Source organism: Rhinopithecus roxellana, chromosome 14 (genome assembly GCF_007565055.1).
Source record: "Rhinopithecus roxellana isolate Shanxi Qingling chromosome 14, ASM756505v1, whole genome shotgun sequence".
Taxonomy (NCBI): Eukaryota; Metazoa; Chordata; class Mammalia; order Primates; family Cercopithecidae; genus Rhinopithecus; species Rhinopithecus roxellana.
Window position 1 is genome coordinate 58,735,527 of NC_044562.1, and position 18,277 is coordinate 58,753,803.

The window sequence follows — 18,277 nt, forward strand, 5'->3', positions numbered from 1 at the left end:
TCCTGTGTTGAAAGCGTACTTTGTCTCCTTTTTCTATGTCTTTTTCTACGGCATCCATTCCCAGAAGTTCATCATTTGTAGGTACTGAGGCTTTTAAAAGATGCTACCTCAGGTTCTGAGAGTAGTTTTAAAAAGCAGCTCCAGATCGACCACAGGGTCTTTGGGAGGACCGCTTTGCTTCTGGGATGACTGCTTGGCAACAAACAGCATTTATTGGAATGTATAGATTTTTTATATGGATGTTTTAAAAAAAAAATCAGACTTAAGCTGCTTTTATTGTATTTATTTTGATGGTTTGGTGTGATCCACATGTGTCTTATTTTTTTAGGGTTCAGGATAAGTTTGATGTGCTGAATTACACAAGCATTCCTGTCTATCTCCCGGAAATCACCATTGGAGCTTATCAGACGGACCGTGTCTTCCGTCAATTCAGAGCGGTAAGACTGTGGAAATGGAGAAAGCTGGCGGGGGGTGGGTCTGCAGCGCCTGGGGACACTAGTCACTTCTCCAGAAAGGAGTTTTTGTTGTTGTTGTGCTTTGTTTGTTTTAGTGAAGGAGCCTCTTTTTCATTGAAATAATTCTCCCTTTCCCCGTATTTCTGTGTGGAAAGCTGATGAAGTCCTCAGATGACAGCCCCAGCGCAGAGAGGTTCTTCTGGATGGTTCTTCATCAGGCACATTATCTTGATAGGAGAACACTCTGTTCTTCAGCTATTATGTCACTTTCTTTACTGTCAGATGTTACTTTTGGTACTGTCTTACTCTTTGTCTGTAAATAATGAGGGTTCCATTCCTGCAGAAGGTGCCTAGGCCATATGGGAGGGCATAGGGAGGGCAGGCAGAGCTTGGGACAGACAGCGAGGGTGGAAGTTGGTAGGGGCAACTGTGTCATGGATCTTCTTATCCAATTGCCATACCTTCTTAGTGAGTTATTTGTTGTGGCAAGATTCCATTGGTTAGAGGCGTGTGTAGGTTTTGTTGGAAACCAGCGGGTGAGTTGCAGCCTGCGCTGCGAATCCCGATGTCAATGGGCTGGGAAGAGCACGATCCTTATCTGTGGCAGTGGTGGCTGTGGGTTGTTATGGGTAAATGTGAAATAGTTGTATTAAATCAGAACTCCAGGCTATGCCTTCAACATGTAGAAGAGTTGAAATCTAAATTTTTTTGCATTCCTCTAATTGTCTGAGTTGATACCAGCAAATTGCCTGGAGAACCCACCGAAAGTCTGAGTAGATCCCCTTGCTTGCTTTCTTACTCGAGGCACTTGGCATTTTCTTTTAAGTAAATTTGGATTGTTTTGGAAGTGGTCTTATTCAGTGTGAGGATTTGGGGAAAACACATAAAACCATAAAGGTATCTCTCCGAGGCACTGGTGGTTAATCTGTGCACACCTCCTTCTGTCCTTGTATACATGTGAGTGCATGTGCCATTTCTCCCTCTTTGAGTGGGGCTCTGTGGATTTGCTTCCCTGGCATCATTGCTGTAGCTGGTGCCTTGCTTGCTGCTCTTGTGTAGGCCAGAAAACCCACACTTGGTGTTGGTTCCCCGTGTCTGCTTTTGTGCGTGGCCAGGTCCTGTTGAGTCTGTTTCACAAGTGGCTTCACTTCTTCCTGTTGTCATCCAGGCTGCCATCATTCCCACCAGAACTTGTACGGCTGCTTCCCCTCCCGTCTCCTTGGGTTTAGTCTCTGCCTTCAGTCCTTCTCCAGTAGGGCAGAAGCAGCCACGATCTCAGTGCAGAACCCACGATCTCAGTCCTGTGCCTGAAGTCCTTCCTCTCCTGTGGGAGGTGTGTTAAAGTCTGCCACTCTTTGTAGATTTGTGCCTCCTTTCCGTTCTGTCAGATTTTGTTTCTTTTTTGTTTTAGGGCCATATTATTAGATGCATACAAATTTAGAATTGCATTGTTAGTAGAGTCACCCTTTTCATTATGATATTTTCCTCTTTACCTTTAGTGGTGGTTCTTACTGTGAAGTTTATTCAATATTTATGTAGCATCTGAAACTTTCTTTTGGTTAGTATATGCATGATGTAACTTTTTCTATGTCCTTTAATTTCAACCTTTCTGTGTCTTGATATTCAATGTGGTTACCTTGTAATTTGCAGTTATCTAAAAAATTTTTATTAGTCTGAATATTTGGAATATTTATCTATTCACATTTAATGCAATTACTGTTTGTAAGTAGCTTATCTTACTGTTTTATATTTTTTCTACCTGTTCTATGTATTTTTTTCTTTTTTGATTAAGTTTTTTTCTTTATTCCATTTACCCCCACCTATTTTCCTACTAGTTATCATTTTAATAGCTTTTTGTGACTAACCTGATAATTAAAATATTTATCTTTGGTTTAATGATGTTGAAGATCAATTAGCTTTCCAGTTCCAGAGCAGAATTACCCACTCTTGTGTTTTGCATGATCTCGGTCATCTTAATTCTCCATACGTGTTAGCCCCACAGACGTTTGCGACTGTTCTGAGCTGCGCTCGGCAGCTCTGCCTGTGCATTTGCCCCATGGCCGCCCACCCCTTCCCTGGGCGCTGCGCCTGTATGTAGCATCCTTGGTCTTCTGCCTGAAGAATTTTTTGCTAATAATAAATTCTCACACTTACTATTTAAAATGGTCTTTATTTGATCATCATTTTTACCTATTTTATTTTTTTTTTAAGTTTGGAATGTTCCAAACTTAAAAAAAAAAGAAAAGGAAAAATAACTTTTCCTGAATCATTTAAGGTAAATTATTAACATGATACTCTGTTATCTTCAAACACCTGAATGTGACAGTTCGCAGAGGGTGGTGTCTGCATTAGGATCGTTTGAGCTGCTGTTGGAAATGCAAGTTCTCAGGCTTCAGTCCAGGCCTCCTGGATTAGACACACAGGAGATGGGGCCCAGAAATGTGTTTGAGCGAGTCCTCCTGTCAATATATAGTGCCCGGTTTGAGAATCATGGCTTGAATGTGTAATTCTCACAAACAAGGATGTTCTCCTCCACAACCCCAGTACAGCTGTCAGAGTCAGGAAATGAGCGTCACGCGCTACTGCTGTCCGACCCACAGGCCCTCTTCATGAGCAGTCATTTATCCTAGCCGGGTTCTTCTGAGCAAAAATAGCCAGTCCAGGGTGATGGCATTGAATGGTTCCCTCTGCTAGTCTCTGTGAATCGGGTTCAGTTCCTCAGGCTTTTCTTGGCATTCAAGACCTTGACATTTCTGAAGACTACAGAACGGTTACCTTGCTGAATATCCCTCAATTTGGTTTTGAGGGATATTTGGCATACGGTTCCCATTTGTCCCACCACTGTTTTTGTTACCTTTATTACTTGTTAAGGTGGTGTCTTCGCTACAAAGTTGTCTTTTACTCTTATTATTTAGTATTTTGAGGGGAAGTACTTTGAGAATATGTAAATGTCCTCTTCCTCATCAAACTTTCACTTAGTAGTTTTAGCATCCATTGATTTTTCTTGGCTAAATTATTACTATGATGATTGTCAAATTATAATTTTCTGTTTCTGTCATTCTATATGACCAGGTAGTGTCCTGCTAGAAGCAAATATTTTCCCTTCTCCCCATTTATTTATTCATTGATCTCCATATATCACTATGGACTCCCAGATTCCTGTTTATTCAGATACATCTATACTTGTTTCTGTGTTTCTCTCTATTTGTTGAAAACCGTGAATACACACCAGTGTCTCCAGTTCCAGTGCAACACAACAAGGTTCATTTTAGTGCTCTCCTCATCCATGTCCTTCTCAGATGATGAGAAACCCGGCCCCTGTGATCTCAGTATATTTACCTGCCGGAATTCCACAGGGCGTAACTTAGTCTCCTGTCTCTGCTACCGTGGCGTCCCTAATCCCTGCCACCCAGGCAGGTGCAGGTATTCTCCAGTCCTGCAGAACAGCTTTCCATTTGAACTTGAAGGAAGAAAGGCTGTCTTCATTCCTGCAGGTTGGTTTCATTGGGTATTGAGTTTTAAATTGCCAATATTTTCTTTCAGTGCTTCAGACTTTGCTATTTTATACTTCTGGCTTTTGTGTTTCTAATGATATAGTTCCTCTTCGGAAGATATTTCTTATTTCTTTGACAAGTTTCTTCTCCTTCTTTTTTAAAGAGATTTTTCTGACTTGGTTTTATGCATTTATACTTTCTGGGGTGTGTGTTGTGTAAGTAGGTGTGCCTGTGCGCCTGTGCTCACTTGGTCTGAGGTTCGTATCTATCACTCTTTGGGCCTTTGGCTGGTGTTCATTGTCTGTATCACTTTTTTTTTTTTTTGTGAGACAGAATCTCACTCTGTCACCCAGGCTGGAGTGCAGTGGTGCGATCTCAGCTCATTGCAACCTCTACCTTCCACGTTCAAGCGATTCTGCTGCCTCAGCCTCCTGACTACAGGCATGCGCCACCATGTCCAGCTAATTTTTTGTGTTTTTAGTAGAGACAAGTTTTCACCATGTTGGCCAGGCTGGTCTCAAACTCCTGACCTCGGGTGATCTGCCCGCCTCAGCCTCCCAAAGTGTGTCTGTATCGCTCTTGCCACATTTTCTGTCTGCCTTTGCCTCCCACAGTGTGTCTGTATTACTCTTGCCATATTTTCTCTCTGCTCTTTCTGGTTCCAGTCGGTCATATGTTGGTCCTTTTCACCATGCACCGTGTTCTCCACGCATCTGCTCCTTTCTGTATTTCTCATCCTGTTTTTTGTTTTTGTTTTTGTTTTGTGTTTTTTTTTTTGAGTGTGCATCAGCCTAGATGTGTTCTTCTAAACTGCCTTTCAAGTTACTAATCATCCTTTTAGCTCTTCCTAATCTGTTGTTAGACCTGTATTTCTTATATTTGAGTTTTAAATTTTCGTCCTGGTTTGTTTTTGATTCTAGAGTTTTCATTCTTTTATAATTTCAAGTATACTGCTGAAATTATTTTGTCATCTAATTTCTTAAACATATTCGTCACAGAGTGACACAGAATTATCTGATAATTGCAGTATCTGTGTCTCTTGTAGGTCTGTGTGAGTGGTCTGGCCCCTCCCGTTTGGTTTGGGGTTGTTTAATCTTGTTGTTTGGTGGCCTCTTCATCGGTGTTTTGTGGTTTTCCAGTGGCAGTCATTTTTTGTGGAGACTTTGCCTGGAGTTGTCTCCCTCTGGAGAGGATGTGCTTTACCATCTTCTGGCAGGCATGGAAGTCAGGGCAGGTCCCCTGAGAGCATTCAGGAAGCAAGCTGATTACACTGAGCTTCCGTGTTGTGGGGCCTGGGTGTTTCCAGCTTGCCCTTACTGAGAGGCCATTTTTGCCGGGGTCCTTTCTTTTTGGTGGGTCCTGAACTGCATGTTTGGCCCCAGCGTGCACTCCTGCTGCTGAAAGCTCTGCCGGACTTCTTAGCCCCTCAGCTCTGCTGGTGGGACTGGGGAGCACCTCAGGGAGGGAATGATGCCGCCTGTACAGCCCAGCTGTTTTTGTTTCTTCTCTGGACGTTGGCATCCAGGGCCCTCCCTGCCCTGTTGCCTTTACAGCCTGATGTTGCCTTTGTAGAGTCCTTTTCTACATTGTCCCCTGTTTGGTTGTTCAGGAGGGGAGGGTTGGTCTGCATGACTAGTCCACCAGCTAGATGTGTTAGCCGTTTTAACCGGGTACATGGAGAGTTCACCTAGCAGTTTTTCATCACTGTATTTTATGTGGTTTTGTCTGCTTTTCAGTTTGTGAGCATTAAAGAGAATCTAAGAGAATCTGTGATACTGGACTTGTGGTTTGAATTAAATGTTTAGAAATGTTAAAATTTTGAATCGTATTTACATGACTGGGGAAATCCGATTTTTAAATTTCTAAGCATTTAAAAAAATAAATGAATGTTTAGAACAGTTTTAGATTTACAGAAAAACCGTGAAGGTAATAGTGAGCTCTCATACCTCACATCCAGTTTCCGTTTCATTAACCTCTTCTGTTAGTGTGGTGCATTTGTTATAATTAATGAATTAATAATACTTCCTGGGTTTTTTTTGTTTGTGTTTTGTTTTTTTTTTTTTGGAAACCGAGGCTCACTCTATTGTCCAGGCTGGAGTGCAGTGGCATGATCTCGACTCACTGCAACCTCCACCTCCCGGGTTTAAACGATTCTCGTGCCTCAGCCTCCCAAGTAGCTGGTATTATAGGCGCCTGCTACCGTGCCCAGCTAATTTTTGTATTTTTAGTAGAGATGGGGTTGCACCATCGTGGCCAGGCTGGTCTCAAACTCCTGACCTCAGGTGATTTGTCCACCTCGGCCTCCCAGAGTGTTGGGATTACAGGCATGCGCCGTCACATCCGGCCCTTACTGTTAACAAAAGCCCGCACCTTGAATCATTCAGATTACCTTAGTTTTTCCCTAATGTGCTTTTTCTGTTCCAATATCCCATCTAGAATATGACACGACATTGGATCCTCATGTCTCCTTAGGTACCTCTTGGCTGTAACATTTTCTCAGACTTTGTTTTTAATAAGGAGTGCAGGTGAGGTATTTTGTAGACTCTCCCTCAATTGAGGGTTGCCTGATGGTTTTCTAGCGATTAGACTGGGCTGTGTGTTTTGGGGAGGAATCCGCAGAGATGAAGCATCAGGAGCACTTGCTGTCAGTGCGACCTGGCACCCTGGCCCTGACCGTGGGCTCCTGTCTGAGGTCATGCTTGCTGGGTCTCCACTGGAAGCTGCTCTTCCTCTTTCCAGAAAGCCTCATGCACACCACAGCCTTTATGTTCCTCTGTCAGAATTGCCTGACTATTTAGAGGGTTTTGTTTAAGGAAATTCAGTTGCTTGATATTATAAAATGATCAGTTGAATTTAAATAGTAATAAATAATAATGACCATTTCTGTAAATTCATAAAATTCCTTTTGTCCATCAGAGACATCAGCAACAGTTCTCATTGCATTTCCCTCTGGAAACGGCATTGTGGGGATACCTGGAGGTGAATGAAGAAAGCTCCTCTGGGTTTCACGTGCAGCTGTTTCAGATCTGGGAAGGTTTGTGGCTTCTCACAGAAGGCTCTCTGCATGGGTTGCAGAGCTGCTTTCTAGATTGGCTTCTCTGGGTACTAGGTAAAGCTCCCTTCCTTCTGGTGGTCCCCTCCCTCCTGAGCCTGTGCTCAGGGGGCTCCTCAGGGAGCTTCATTCTGACCTAAGTGACTTTGGTAGAGACTTGAGCAGACAAGGAATTGAATACCGAAATGGCTTGTGTGAAGCCTTCTGTAACTGTGTCTCCTTGCACACACCCCTGAGAGAGTGCAGGCCTTCCCCAGGACCAGGAGGAGATGGAGAGTTTTTCTTTCTAACAAAAGGCCCCACCCTGGCGAGAGTGGCTTCCTTTTATCTGGCCATCCGACGGACAGCTTGTGCTAGCAGCGATTTCCGTCAGATGCTGAGGGGAAAAAACAACCGTTGCACAAAAAACACATTAAAAATCAAACCCTAACTATAAAACCCATTTTCTCCAACTCTTTTCTTTCCTTTGGAAACAAATACTCATGGTGTAATAGGAAGGCAAATGTTCATGAAAATGGAGTTTCTTTTGAATCATTTGTGTTTCAGGTTGCCTTCATCTCATTCCTGTCTAGTTCATCTGAAGACAACAGGCATAGCTAGAAAAATGGAAAGTGTGTAGGAAGAGAGAGGGCCCGGAGACAGGGATGTGTGCAGGTGGAGGTGTATCTCATCTCATCAGAACAGACGGAGAACATGCCAGAGCCAGGAGCCATCAGTCTCTGACACCTCAACTCACAGAGGCCACTGGGCAAGGACAGTTGAAGTTGTTTTTAGTTGGGTCACAGTTAGAGGTTCTGAGGTTTAGCAAGAATTATTGTGAAGTTTGAATTGCTAACAAAATTAAATGCTGTTTTCTATAATTACATGTTGGAAGAAGAAACCGTAACTACAATCAAGACAAGAAGCGAGTTTTTTAGAAAAGAGGTCAGGTTTTGCTTTTATGAAAATTGCAAAAGACAAGTAACTAAAGGAAAGGAAAGTCAGCCTTTATCAGAGACGGGGTGAACAGAATTGTCTCTTCCTAACCTTGCAGCTGGGGATCCCCTACCCTCGGTGGGCTGCGCGGAGTGAAAGAGAGGGTCCTGAAATGCTTCTCACTGGTCTTTGGAGGTGAGGAGACCTTCTTATTGGTTTTCAGGTACACGCGTCAGGTCACTGGTTTGCTGCAGGGGAGCAAACAGTATTCGAGGACATTCCACAGAGAACGTGTGAATATTAGAGCAGAAGGTTTTTGGCGGCCAGTTATTTCCTGGAGCAAGTGGAGGCCATGGAGGCCTTTTCATGACAGTGGTTCCCAGAAGCCCATTACCCTGGTAGGCAGTTTCTCGCTTTCTGGGAGACTTTTTTTTTTAAATGTTAAAAATACGTGTTTTAGCCAAATTCTGCCACTAACATGAGAATTTCTATAATCCCAATTAATGTTACAAAAATAATAAAATTACTAAAACTGTGCCTTATACTTTCATGAGAAACTTAAAATATGCTTGCACTGTGCTTCTGTAAATAGGTGGTCTGCGTATTGTAACACCCAGGACGTTGCATGCATATTTTATGATGGATATTGCCCTTGTTGATACTTGGAGGTTAGGAGTTATTAGGTTGCACTTCTGATTCTTGGGAAAGGAGTAATGCTTTGACCTTTATTCTTTAGATTAAGTATTATAGTCTTCGTTTTTCTTCCAGGATTTTCATGATTTTTCTGACTTTAGTGTTTTTGCAGTTTTGCCAGATGGGTCTGGATTTGAATTTTTCTTTATGTGCTATTTGCATCTTGTTGGTAGGGTCTTATTCCTTGCTGGTAATTCCCCGTTGCCTCTCTTTCTGTGGACACTTTAAACCTAGTTACTTTATGCTCTGTCTCTGGAGTGCTGCTCTGGACACTGTTTGATCTTCTTCATTGTTTCTTCTTCTCACCCATGGTGACTTCTTTTCTTCTCTGTGTGGAGACTTTGGGTGCTGAGCTTCTGCCCTGTGGGGCTGCATCCGTGGGCATTTGGTGAGAGCGGGTCCCTTCTGAGCCAAGCTGCCAGATGAAGTACAGGATGCCAAGGTAAGCTTGAATTGAGAGCAGCTAGTATTTTAGTATAAGTATGTCCCAAGGATGTTAACCGGGTATCCTATATGATTTCCCAGTCCTGGCAGCCCTACTCTTGAAAGGACCCTTTGCTGTTGCCAGGCCTCAGATTCCTGAGGAGCAGGGAGGGATTGATGGCACCTTTGTTGCTTGTGGTATTCCAGGCCCTGGAAGTAATGTGAATTTCAACCCTCAAACCTGTGTGGGGACAGGCTCTGGTTACGAATTCCCAGTGGAGGGTGGTTTCACCACTGGGTGCCAGCTGGGGTTTCCTTGCTGGCAGGGGGCCTTCTCCCCGCACTGAGGGCGTGGCCCTTCAGGAGTCCCCTCACAGGGACGCCAGGCCGTGTCTTCTGGCTCTCAGCAGCTCTTAGGCGTCCCCAGGGCACTGCGGCTTCAGCTCACCACTCTGGCTTTTCCACTTGCTCTTCGTTCTTAGCCCCTTGTGATTACTTGCGGAGCTCAGCAATACATGTAGAAGCATTTCCAGAGGTTTTTATATCAAGAGGTTTTTCAGCATATTAGGGCTGCTGTTTTGCTAGAAATAGAAGCCTCCCCTATTTTTCTTTATATTTGGAAAGCCTGTTTTGGTGCTGGTTCTTTCTGTAGCCCTTCTGTGGAGGGCCTGTCTGAATTAGAAAGTCTACATTTTATATACTCAATAGGTATTTACCCAGTGAACAATCCCCCAGAATGCAGAATTGATTAAATCCCCAAACCCGAAGGCACAGAAGGGAAACCTGGCTGATCAAAGAATTCTTGCCTTTTAATTTAATCAGAGTTCTATCCTGGGGATAGAGTCAGGCATCTTGGGAGCGCTAAGGTAGTAGGAATGACAGTTTACCCCAATACCTGCTGCCAAGCCTGACATTTCAGACCCCCTGCCTGACAGTGTCATCTCAGTGTCCTACCACTTCTGCACTTAGCCCTGAGCAGATCTTTATCGTGCCAGGCACTGTTGCAAGCATTGGGGCCACACCCGAGAGTGAAGCCAAGCCCTGCCCTCGTGGAGCTCAACTCCTAGTGGGCAGGGAGAGCAGATGATAGACGGACAGGGCTCCAGGGTCTTGGAGAAAGCACAGCCGAGGAGGCTGCCCTGGAGAGGGGTCTCAGGTACCTGACACAGGGGACAGAGGGATGCAGGGGTGTAGGGGAGCAGGCGCTGCAGGGGAGTGAGGGATGTGGTGGTGTAGGAGCAGGCACCCCTGGAAGGCAGGAACAGGTGGACACGTTCTGGAACTAGAGAAGAGCCCGTCATAGTAAGGTGTGATGCGGGTGGGGTGAGCTTGAGCAGGGAGTGAGGTGAAAAGGCAGCAGGTCAAGGTCAGCCGGGGTCTGCAGCTACCGCGGGGACCTCAGTTCAGCTGTACTCCTGGTGAGGTGGTGGCATTGGCGTGCCGGAGAGTGGCATCATCTGGGTTTCAGGTTCAAAGGGTTGCTCTGCTTGCCACGTTGAGTTTCAACTGTGGGGGCAAAGGCAGAGGGCCAAGGCGGTCAGGGAGGATCCTGGTGGTGCAGGTGAGAGTGCTGGCGCCATGGGCGGGGCCCCTGAGAGTAGGCATCATCTCTTTTCCCGAGAGCCCCGACTTACCAGAGGCATTGTTGCCCCTCCTTGTTCAGCCAAGTTGCTTCTTTGCTTTTCAGTTTTTCAGAATTAAGCAGACTATTGCTGAAGGATTCCAACAGAGGGAGTCAGGGAGGAGGTGCAGGGTGGGGAGCGGCTGCTGAGGGGCTGGTGGTTGTCTTTCCTCACCGGGCGGTGGAGCCCGGCACCTCTGCTGTATTGCCTCTCCTGCAGAGTTGTGTGTGTGACTGGAGGAAAGGGATGGAGCGAGTTCAGCCAACACTGGAATCTTGCTATAAAGCACATTAGAGACAGGTAGTAGCAGCTGGGTGGGGTGGGGCTATGGGGTGGGGTTCTAAGATAGGAATTTGCCATTTGTAACAATAAGACTTTGGTATAAAGGCTTTAGTTTGGGAATCCCAGGCATACTTCCTCATGGATATTTTCCTGACCCTTATGTTTAATTTACTGATGGATGGATGAGCCCAGAAAGGGTTACTCAGGAGAGCACTTCTCAGGGAGTGGTGTGACACTGGGGAAGCTCGCCCACCCTGTGTCTGAGCAGATTTCTGAAGTCTGTTTGGAGCTTATACATTGAAACAAAGCCGTTATTCTAACTTTCATATGAAAAGAGTTCCATGTCTTTTAAGACACTTTTTATTAGAGCTCAAATTCTTTTATAAGCAGAAACTCCTTTTTCAGGTTTCTAAAAAGCATACAAACAGTGGGAAGACAGATTTCTTCCCCACATCACCTACAGGTGGTTCGCCCACACCTATTTCAATAGACCTTATTTTAGCGACTTACCTTTATCAAATGGTTCCAAAGTGTTTCAGCCTCGTTTTAACAGAACAGCAGCTCTTCCTTTTCAGACTCATAGTTTTCATAACATTTAATTAAATTTTGTAATTGCAGTGACAAGTACAACTGGCATCGCTGCTGGGAAACAGACCACTGACTCATACCACTTGGTGGGAGGGATGGAAGTGCCTGTGGTCCAGCAGGAGCAGATCCTGCCCCTTGGTGTGCTGTGTAAGCTGGCCTGCGAGTGGTCCAGTCGGGGCTGGTCAGGGGAGCTTTCTGCTGAAAGGAGGATGTGCTGTGTAAGCTGGCCTGCGAGTGGTCCAGTCGGGGTTGGTCAGGGGAGCTTTCTGCTGAAAGGAGGAGGAGCTGGTGAAGAGGACCAAGCTTGCCAATGTTAGGAGGCAGGCCAGACTGCATGGGCCCTGGGTACCAGCAGAGGAGCCTGTAGAGTGGCCTTGGTGTCTTTCAGAGGCTGCAGGAAGGTCAGGGTGGTGAAGGCTGACCACGCCCAGGATACTGCATTGATGACCAGGTCATAGGTGAACCTTGAGAGAAGTGTTAGGAGACTGGTGGGAATTAGAGATTCCATCTTCTATAGCTTGTTATTTTGTCTTGTTTTTAAGAGCTAAGGCATTCTCTGTGTTTATAGACAAAAGGGTAAGTGCTTGTGGAAAGAGAGAAAAAACGCAAGAGAGGAATGGGACCGTTGATGGAGCAGGGATCCCAGAGGCGGGGGGGGCCTCTTAGCTCATCAGAGATCCCAGTTCACCGAGCAGGCATGGCCAGGCCAGATCACTGCTTGTTTCATAGGACCCCAACCTAGCTGAGGGGAGGTTGGAGGGATGGGTGAGGGCTCTTTCCTCCCACGGGGAGACACTCTCTGTTGGATTGGCCATGTGTGGAGTGGAGGCACAGAACTTACATCCATGGTGCTGTGAGGGTAGGTGAGAAAGCCAGCTGACCCATGCTGGGTGGTTGACCAGGCCCAGTGACCACGTTGGCCATTGTCATTGAAGCATCTCATTCCTTGATTAAAATCCACTGGTGCTCTTCACATCACAGGACCAGTTCCGGACAGTAGATTACAGCCATTTGATGTGTCACATTTACGTTCTCCTAGCATGAAAGCAGCAGTTTGTGTGCTTAACATAATAAATATGCATGGTTGAGCTTCCTGGATGTGATGGCTCATGAGTCTCTCTGGAACAGACTGATCTTGGAGATGTCTTGACTGGCCTGTAAGGGGCACGCTCGTCCAGCTGTGGAGCACGCAGGGGGTCAGATCTCCACACAGATCTGACCACTCCACACAATGGTTCTGGTTCCTGTGAATCCTCTCATCTGCATGAAGGGCCGGCTGCCTTTTCTAGGTGTCGGGGAAGCCTGTTGTTTCCCACCAGCTGCACCCTTGAATGGGGCCTCCAGAAACAGGAGCAGCGCCAGGGGCGAGTTAGAGGGCCTAGCACGCCACACTCAGGGACGGTGGCAGGACACTGGCAGGAACAGTGGCAGCTTGTGGCGCTCCGGATCCCAGGTTCCTGTGCCCGCCCAGCTGTACCTGCCAATGGATGGGTGACTCTGAACTGAGCGAGAAGACGGCAGTTGGGGTCTAGTGGCATTCGTTAGTTAGGAAGAAACTCCAGCTACCCATTCTAGACTTCCTGTCTCTCTCATCTGTCTGTCCTTATCCCTGACCCTGGCTTCCAGTCTGAGTTTAGGGAGATCTCCTCGGCGGGGAAGATTTCCCAGCTCTTCCTGTGGCTGGATGGAGTCAAAGGCACCAAGACCTGAGTCTAGGAAGGGATCAGCCAACTCATTTTTCTTCCTGGGGTTCTGTAATTTTTGCTTTGTTTGCCCTTGTGTAATTATAAGAGGTGCACAGCTGCTGCTGTTGATGCAGTTGTCTAAATCAGTGGTGCCCCAGAAGTTGCAAGTGTTCTGGGAGCTGCTTTTACTGAGGGAATCATGTCTTTTTACTGGAACTCCTTCCTAGGGCCTCTCTGAGCTCTCATAGCCTCTGGCGCAGCTCATAGTTTCTGGCTCCGCATGGTGGAGTCGCCTCGCTTTCTGCTGTGGCTCTTGCTTGTCACTCTGCAGTGCACTCAAGGCTATTCAGCCTGTCAGCGGGAGCTCCACCTTCCCTGTGCGTTCATCTGGCCCCCATTTCACTGCACTCGGTGCCAGACACTGCACCGGGGCTGGAGACACAGCCCGGTGTCCACACCCTGGAGACTCAGCAGAGACACGTGCACAGAGGGTACAATGGAATCGCAGAGGCTGTGGGAACCGTGAGAGGATAGGGATGTGCGGTAGGCTGCTGTGTCTGGGGTCTGAAGGCTCGCATCTCACAGGATGGGTATGAGTTTGCCAAGTAGAAAAAAAAGAGTCTTGGCGGGGGCAGTTGAGGGAGGAGGAGGATGGCTGTGAAGGCCAGAGGCTGCAGGGCATGGCCAGCAAGGGCCATGATGTGAGGGGAAAGGAGATAGTGGCCCAGGGGCGAGCATGATGTGAAGAGAAAGGAGACAGCGCAGGTGGGAGGGTGATGAGTGGGGCGAGATCGCACAGGGTCTTGGAGTGGACTGTGGAGCTTACTTTTCATCCTAAGCCACGTGTGATTACAGCAGGCATGAGATGAACCCGAGGAGTTCAATATAACCGAATTAGAGAGCCTTGCACATTGTTATATAACCAAGTCTTGAATTACAGTATAAAGAACTTCTTATCAGCATTGATGGGATAATTAAGAAAGGTTGTCAGAAGTGTTGGAATTTGAACCAGAATTTGAGATTCATAGATCCTGAGGATTTATGGGCTTTATTTAGAGTAACTTCTTGACTATTAGAAACTCTATCAGATAAATTTTAAGGGATTGGAAAACAGAGACCCAGAGAAGTTAGCTCAAGGTAAGACTACTAAATGGATGACGTGGAGTGATGGTTAAGATGACATTTTCCTGACTGGTGCTGTGGCTTTGGTTGGGAACAGCAAGAGATACAGAACCGACGGGCTGGGTTCCGGGAGGGTGGTTGGCAATAGAAAGTGTGGATGCTTGAGCCAGGAGGCTCTTAGGATTAATCTGGCAGCCATGGCCTGCAAGGTAGGGGGAGGCTGGTGGAAGGAAGGATTATGGGCGGGGGGATGGAGTGTCATGGGCTGAATAGGACCTGACAGGAAGGGGAAAGAGCAGAAAGACGGAGGCTGAAGAGGGCACCGCTTCTGCTGCTGATCACAGGGGTAACAATGCCAGGTCACCCCGAGCCCCTACTGTGTGCTGGGCACCATGCTGTTGCCACAAGAAGGCACTGTTATTCTTATTCCATTTGCAAATGAGCAGTTGGACACAGTGACTTTCTGAGGTCCTGCAGCTTCTGGGAGGGCAGGACTCACATTTGGGCAAGTGTGTCCGGGCGGCCGTGCTGCTTCCCATTCCGCTGCTGCTTGCAGGGCCCTTGGGGTGAGCACCGTGCACAGACTAAGGCTTGGGGGTTGTATTAGGCTGTTCTCACGTTGCTATAAAGAAATATCTGAGACTGGATAATTTACTTAAAAGGGTTTTATTGGCTCAGAGTTCTGCAGGCTGTACAGGAAGCATAGCAACTTCTGCTTCTGGGGAGACCTCAGGAAACTTGCAATCATGGCAGACAGTAAAGGGGAAGCAGGTACAGCCTAACATGGCAGGAGCAAGAGAATGGGGTGGCAGAGTGTCACATATTTTTAAATGACCGGATCTTTGGTGGTGGAGTGTCACCTATTTTTAAATGACCAGGTCTTTTGTGAACTCAAAGTAAGAGCTCACTCATCACCAAGGAGATGGCCTAAGCCATTCATGAGAGATCCGCCCCCATGATCCAAACACTTCCCACCAGGCCCCACCTCTGACACTGGGAATTACATCTCAGCCTGAAATTTGGAGGGGACATCCAAACTCTCATTTGATGAACTTGCTGGTGACACAAGTACACAGACTAGTAAAGAAAGACCTTTTCACAATAGAGTGGATCTTAGATTTTCATATAAATAGAAGGGTTTATGATTTTTGGTTTCGTTGGTCCTGTGACCTTGGAGTTTTTGACCAATCCTGTCACTGGTCTGGCTAGTGTCCTGGTGGCTCTCAGGCGCCTGTCCACACTCTAGGCAACACCCAGCGCTAGGGCACTGATGCCTCAGGAATCCAAGTTTTCATCTAAAACAGCATTTTCATGGGGTGCGGTGCTCACACCTGTAATCCCAGCACTTTGGGAGGCTGAGGCGGGCAGATCACTTGAGGTCAGGAGTTGGAGATCAGCCTGGCCAACATGGAGAAACTCTGCCTCTACTAAAAAACACAAGAATTAGCCGGGCATGGTGGCGAGCGCCTGTAATCCCACCTGCTCGGGAGGCTGAGGCATGAGAATCGCTTGAACCCGGGAGGCGAAGGTTGCAGTGAACCAGAATTGCCACTGCATTCTAGCCTGGGCAACACAGTGAGGCTCCATCTCAAAAAAACTAAAATTAAATAAAAGTAAATAAACAAGTGAAGCAGCATTTTCAGAGGGGCACGTGTACCTGGGGTCTGACCAATATTTATGAACACGTTTTTCATTGGCGACCCTCATTGTGTGCTTGGAATTGACCCTGTATAAGTTCATGAAAATGCTGAATGTGTGCAGGACAGGCTGCTGATTCTTTAAAGTCACGTTTTAAACATTGTATCAGGTCGCTTTTTATTTCTGTGCAGCCCTTCCTTGGATTAGACAAACTGTGATTCGGTTTCTGCTTTACCAATTCAGTCTCTTTTCAATGGAAGGAGGCCAGATGCTGTTAAGATACTGCACTCCCTCCGTGAAGCTGATCGTGTCCAAGATAGTTGCTAGGACAACAGAATCTTCTGTTTTCTCTCCTGCTATTTTTATTTGTTTTACTATCTCAAGTTGTTTTCATTTTCAGTATTGAGTTCTCCCTTAACGTTTTTTAAAATAGAGATGTTTTTAGTAACTTTAATGTTAATACTGTATGTTCTTGCCTTTATGAAATTCACCTTGCAGAAAAGCACTAGGATCAGTTGACCTAAACATGCTGGAGACGGAAGGCAGGACGTGATTGCTTTAGATTCCTCATGACATTCAGACCTTACTTGGAACTAAGTTTGGTATCTAGTTGCGTTAAAATACAAATTTTCAGTTTATAAGTTACTTAATTGGGTTTGAAAGTAAATGCATAATGCCTTCAGTGTTCTCTCCACTTTGTGCCCTGCCACATGCACTGTGAAAATTAATCATTGAAACTCAGCATTCATCTGTATGCCCCAGTTATTTACATCTCTGTATATAGAAAATTATCAGCATGTGTCACTCGAAGAAGATGATTGGCATAAAAGGTGCTCTTTACCGGGTACTTTGGTTGGTATGTGATTGTTGCTGGTATGTGGTATCTGCCTGTCTACTGATGGAAAGTGATAAGATAATGTCTTCCCTGCAATCTGGAAAACCAGGTGCCCTGACTTTACTGTATGTTGACATATTATTTTGTTTATTTTAGAATTTTTAGAAAGCATACCATTTTCAGGTTTAAAACAAGCGCTTAGGAACTTTTCTGTTATTCACAGCTAATAAGAGTTAAGGAGGATTAAGACATTTGAACTGTTGTTAATACTCATTGCAACAAATTTGACAGCTAAATAATGATATATTTGTAGGAAGCTATAGTTTTATGTGCTAAAAAATAGAATACACATTTTCAAAACAAAAATATGGTTTTTGAAAGTTGACTGATAAAAGAATTTTTGGAAATTGGTGCCCATTTTGTTATACTGGATTTGTGTTCTACAGTAACGGAAATTAAGGGAAATTGTGTATCAGAGAAATGTCTTTAATATCTATAATCCTCTTCTTTAAAATTAATGAAGAACTCTAAGCAGAATCCATTAGCATGTGTATGTTATAATGGAACATAGGAGTTGGAAACTGGAATTTCCAAATCACCCCGGAACTGTGCAGTAGTTTGAAGTTCCTTAGTGCATCTAGAGAGAGGGGAGCCAGTCATGCCTGGCATAACCCATTTCTTGCCCCAGCGGAGTGAAGCCAATCCAGTAGACAGGCTGCCCTCACTCAATCCTTTTTTTAATTTATATTTACAGTAATACAATAAAGGATTTGTTGCTGGAATATACACATATTTATTTATAAGTATGTTTAATATTTATCAATATATTTACAAATATATGTATACATGTACACACACACACACACACACACACACACATCCTTCATGAAAACTCTTTCCACTGGGAAACGGTGAGCATCCTTGAATGTCCCTGAGGTGAATACTAGGATATAAACATTCCCCAAGGGAAGTTCTTTGAGTTACATATGAAAGGACCTACAGAAAGATTGGAGTCACCTTTATCCGAGTGGAGTGGATTGTGGATCATAACCTAACAGACACCCAAGAAATCTCATAGCTGAGACCTTGAGCAACATACCTTTACTATGTGCTGATTGACAGATAAATGGAAAATTGGAGGGAATGAGGGGATTTCAGTAAAACCTCATATAAGTAGCATGTGATTGAGGAAAGAGCTTATTGTGTTATTTCTAAGAGTTAGCACACTAAACGTCACAGTTTAATTCAACGAATATTTACATGGTATAGTGGGAAAAAGGTCCTGGACTTGATCATTAAAAGGTCTGGGCTCCTCTTTCAGCCTGCCACCAGCTAGCCACGTGACCTTGGGCAAGTCAAGTCTCTGAACACCCGTGTCTCTTTTAAAATGGAGACTGGGCCTACCTTTACCTCACACTGTCAGGGTCACATGAGATAACACTAGTGAAAGGGTTTCTGCTTAGAGGCTGCCTG

The 18,277-nt window shown here is 45.5% G+C and overlaps 1 protein-coding gene across 6 annotated transcripts in view; it reads left to right on the plus strand.

The window, feature by feature from the left end:
- Positions 1-18,277, plus strand: part of NDUFA10 (NADH:ubiquinone oxidoreductase subunit A10) — a 66,280-nt gene that overhangs the window by 37,086 nt on the left and 10,917 nt on the right. For 2 of the 6 annotated variants that reach the window (XM_030916413.1, XM_030916411.1), the window contains 5 exons: positions 329-437; positions 6,866-6,983; positions 7,876-7,925; positions 8,035-8,111; positions 8,948-9,050. In XM_030916413.1, the coding sequence (XP_030772273.1) occupies positions 329-437; positions 6,866-6,983; positions 7,876-7,925; positions 8,035-8,111; positions 8,948-9,035 (442 nt within the window). In that variant the 3' untranslated portion in view covers positions 9,036-9,050. Of the gene's footprint in view, positions 1-328; positions 438-6,865; positions 6,984-7,875; positions 7,926-8,034; positions 8,112-8,139; positions 8,229-8,947; positions 9,051-18,277 lie in introns of those variants that run through there. The other 4 variants (XM_030916412.1, XM_030916415.1, XM_030916414.1 and 1 more) reach the window with 4 other exon arrangements.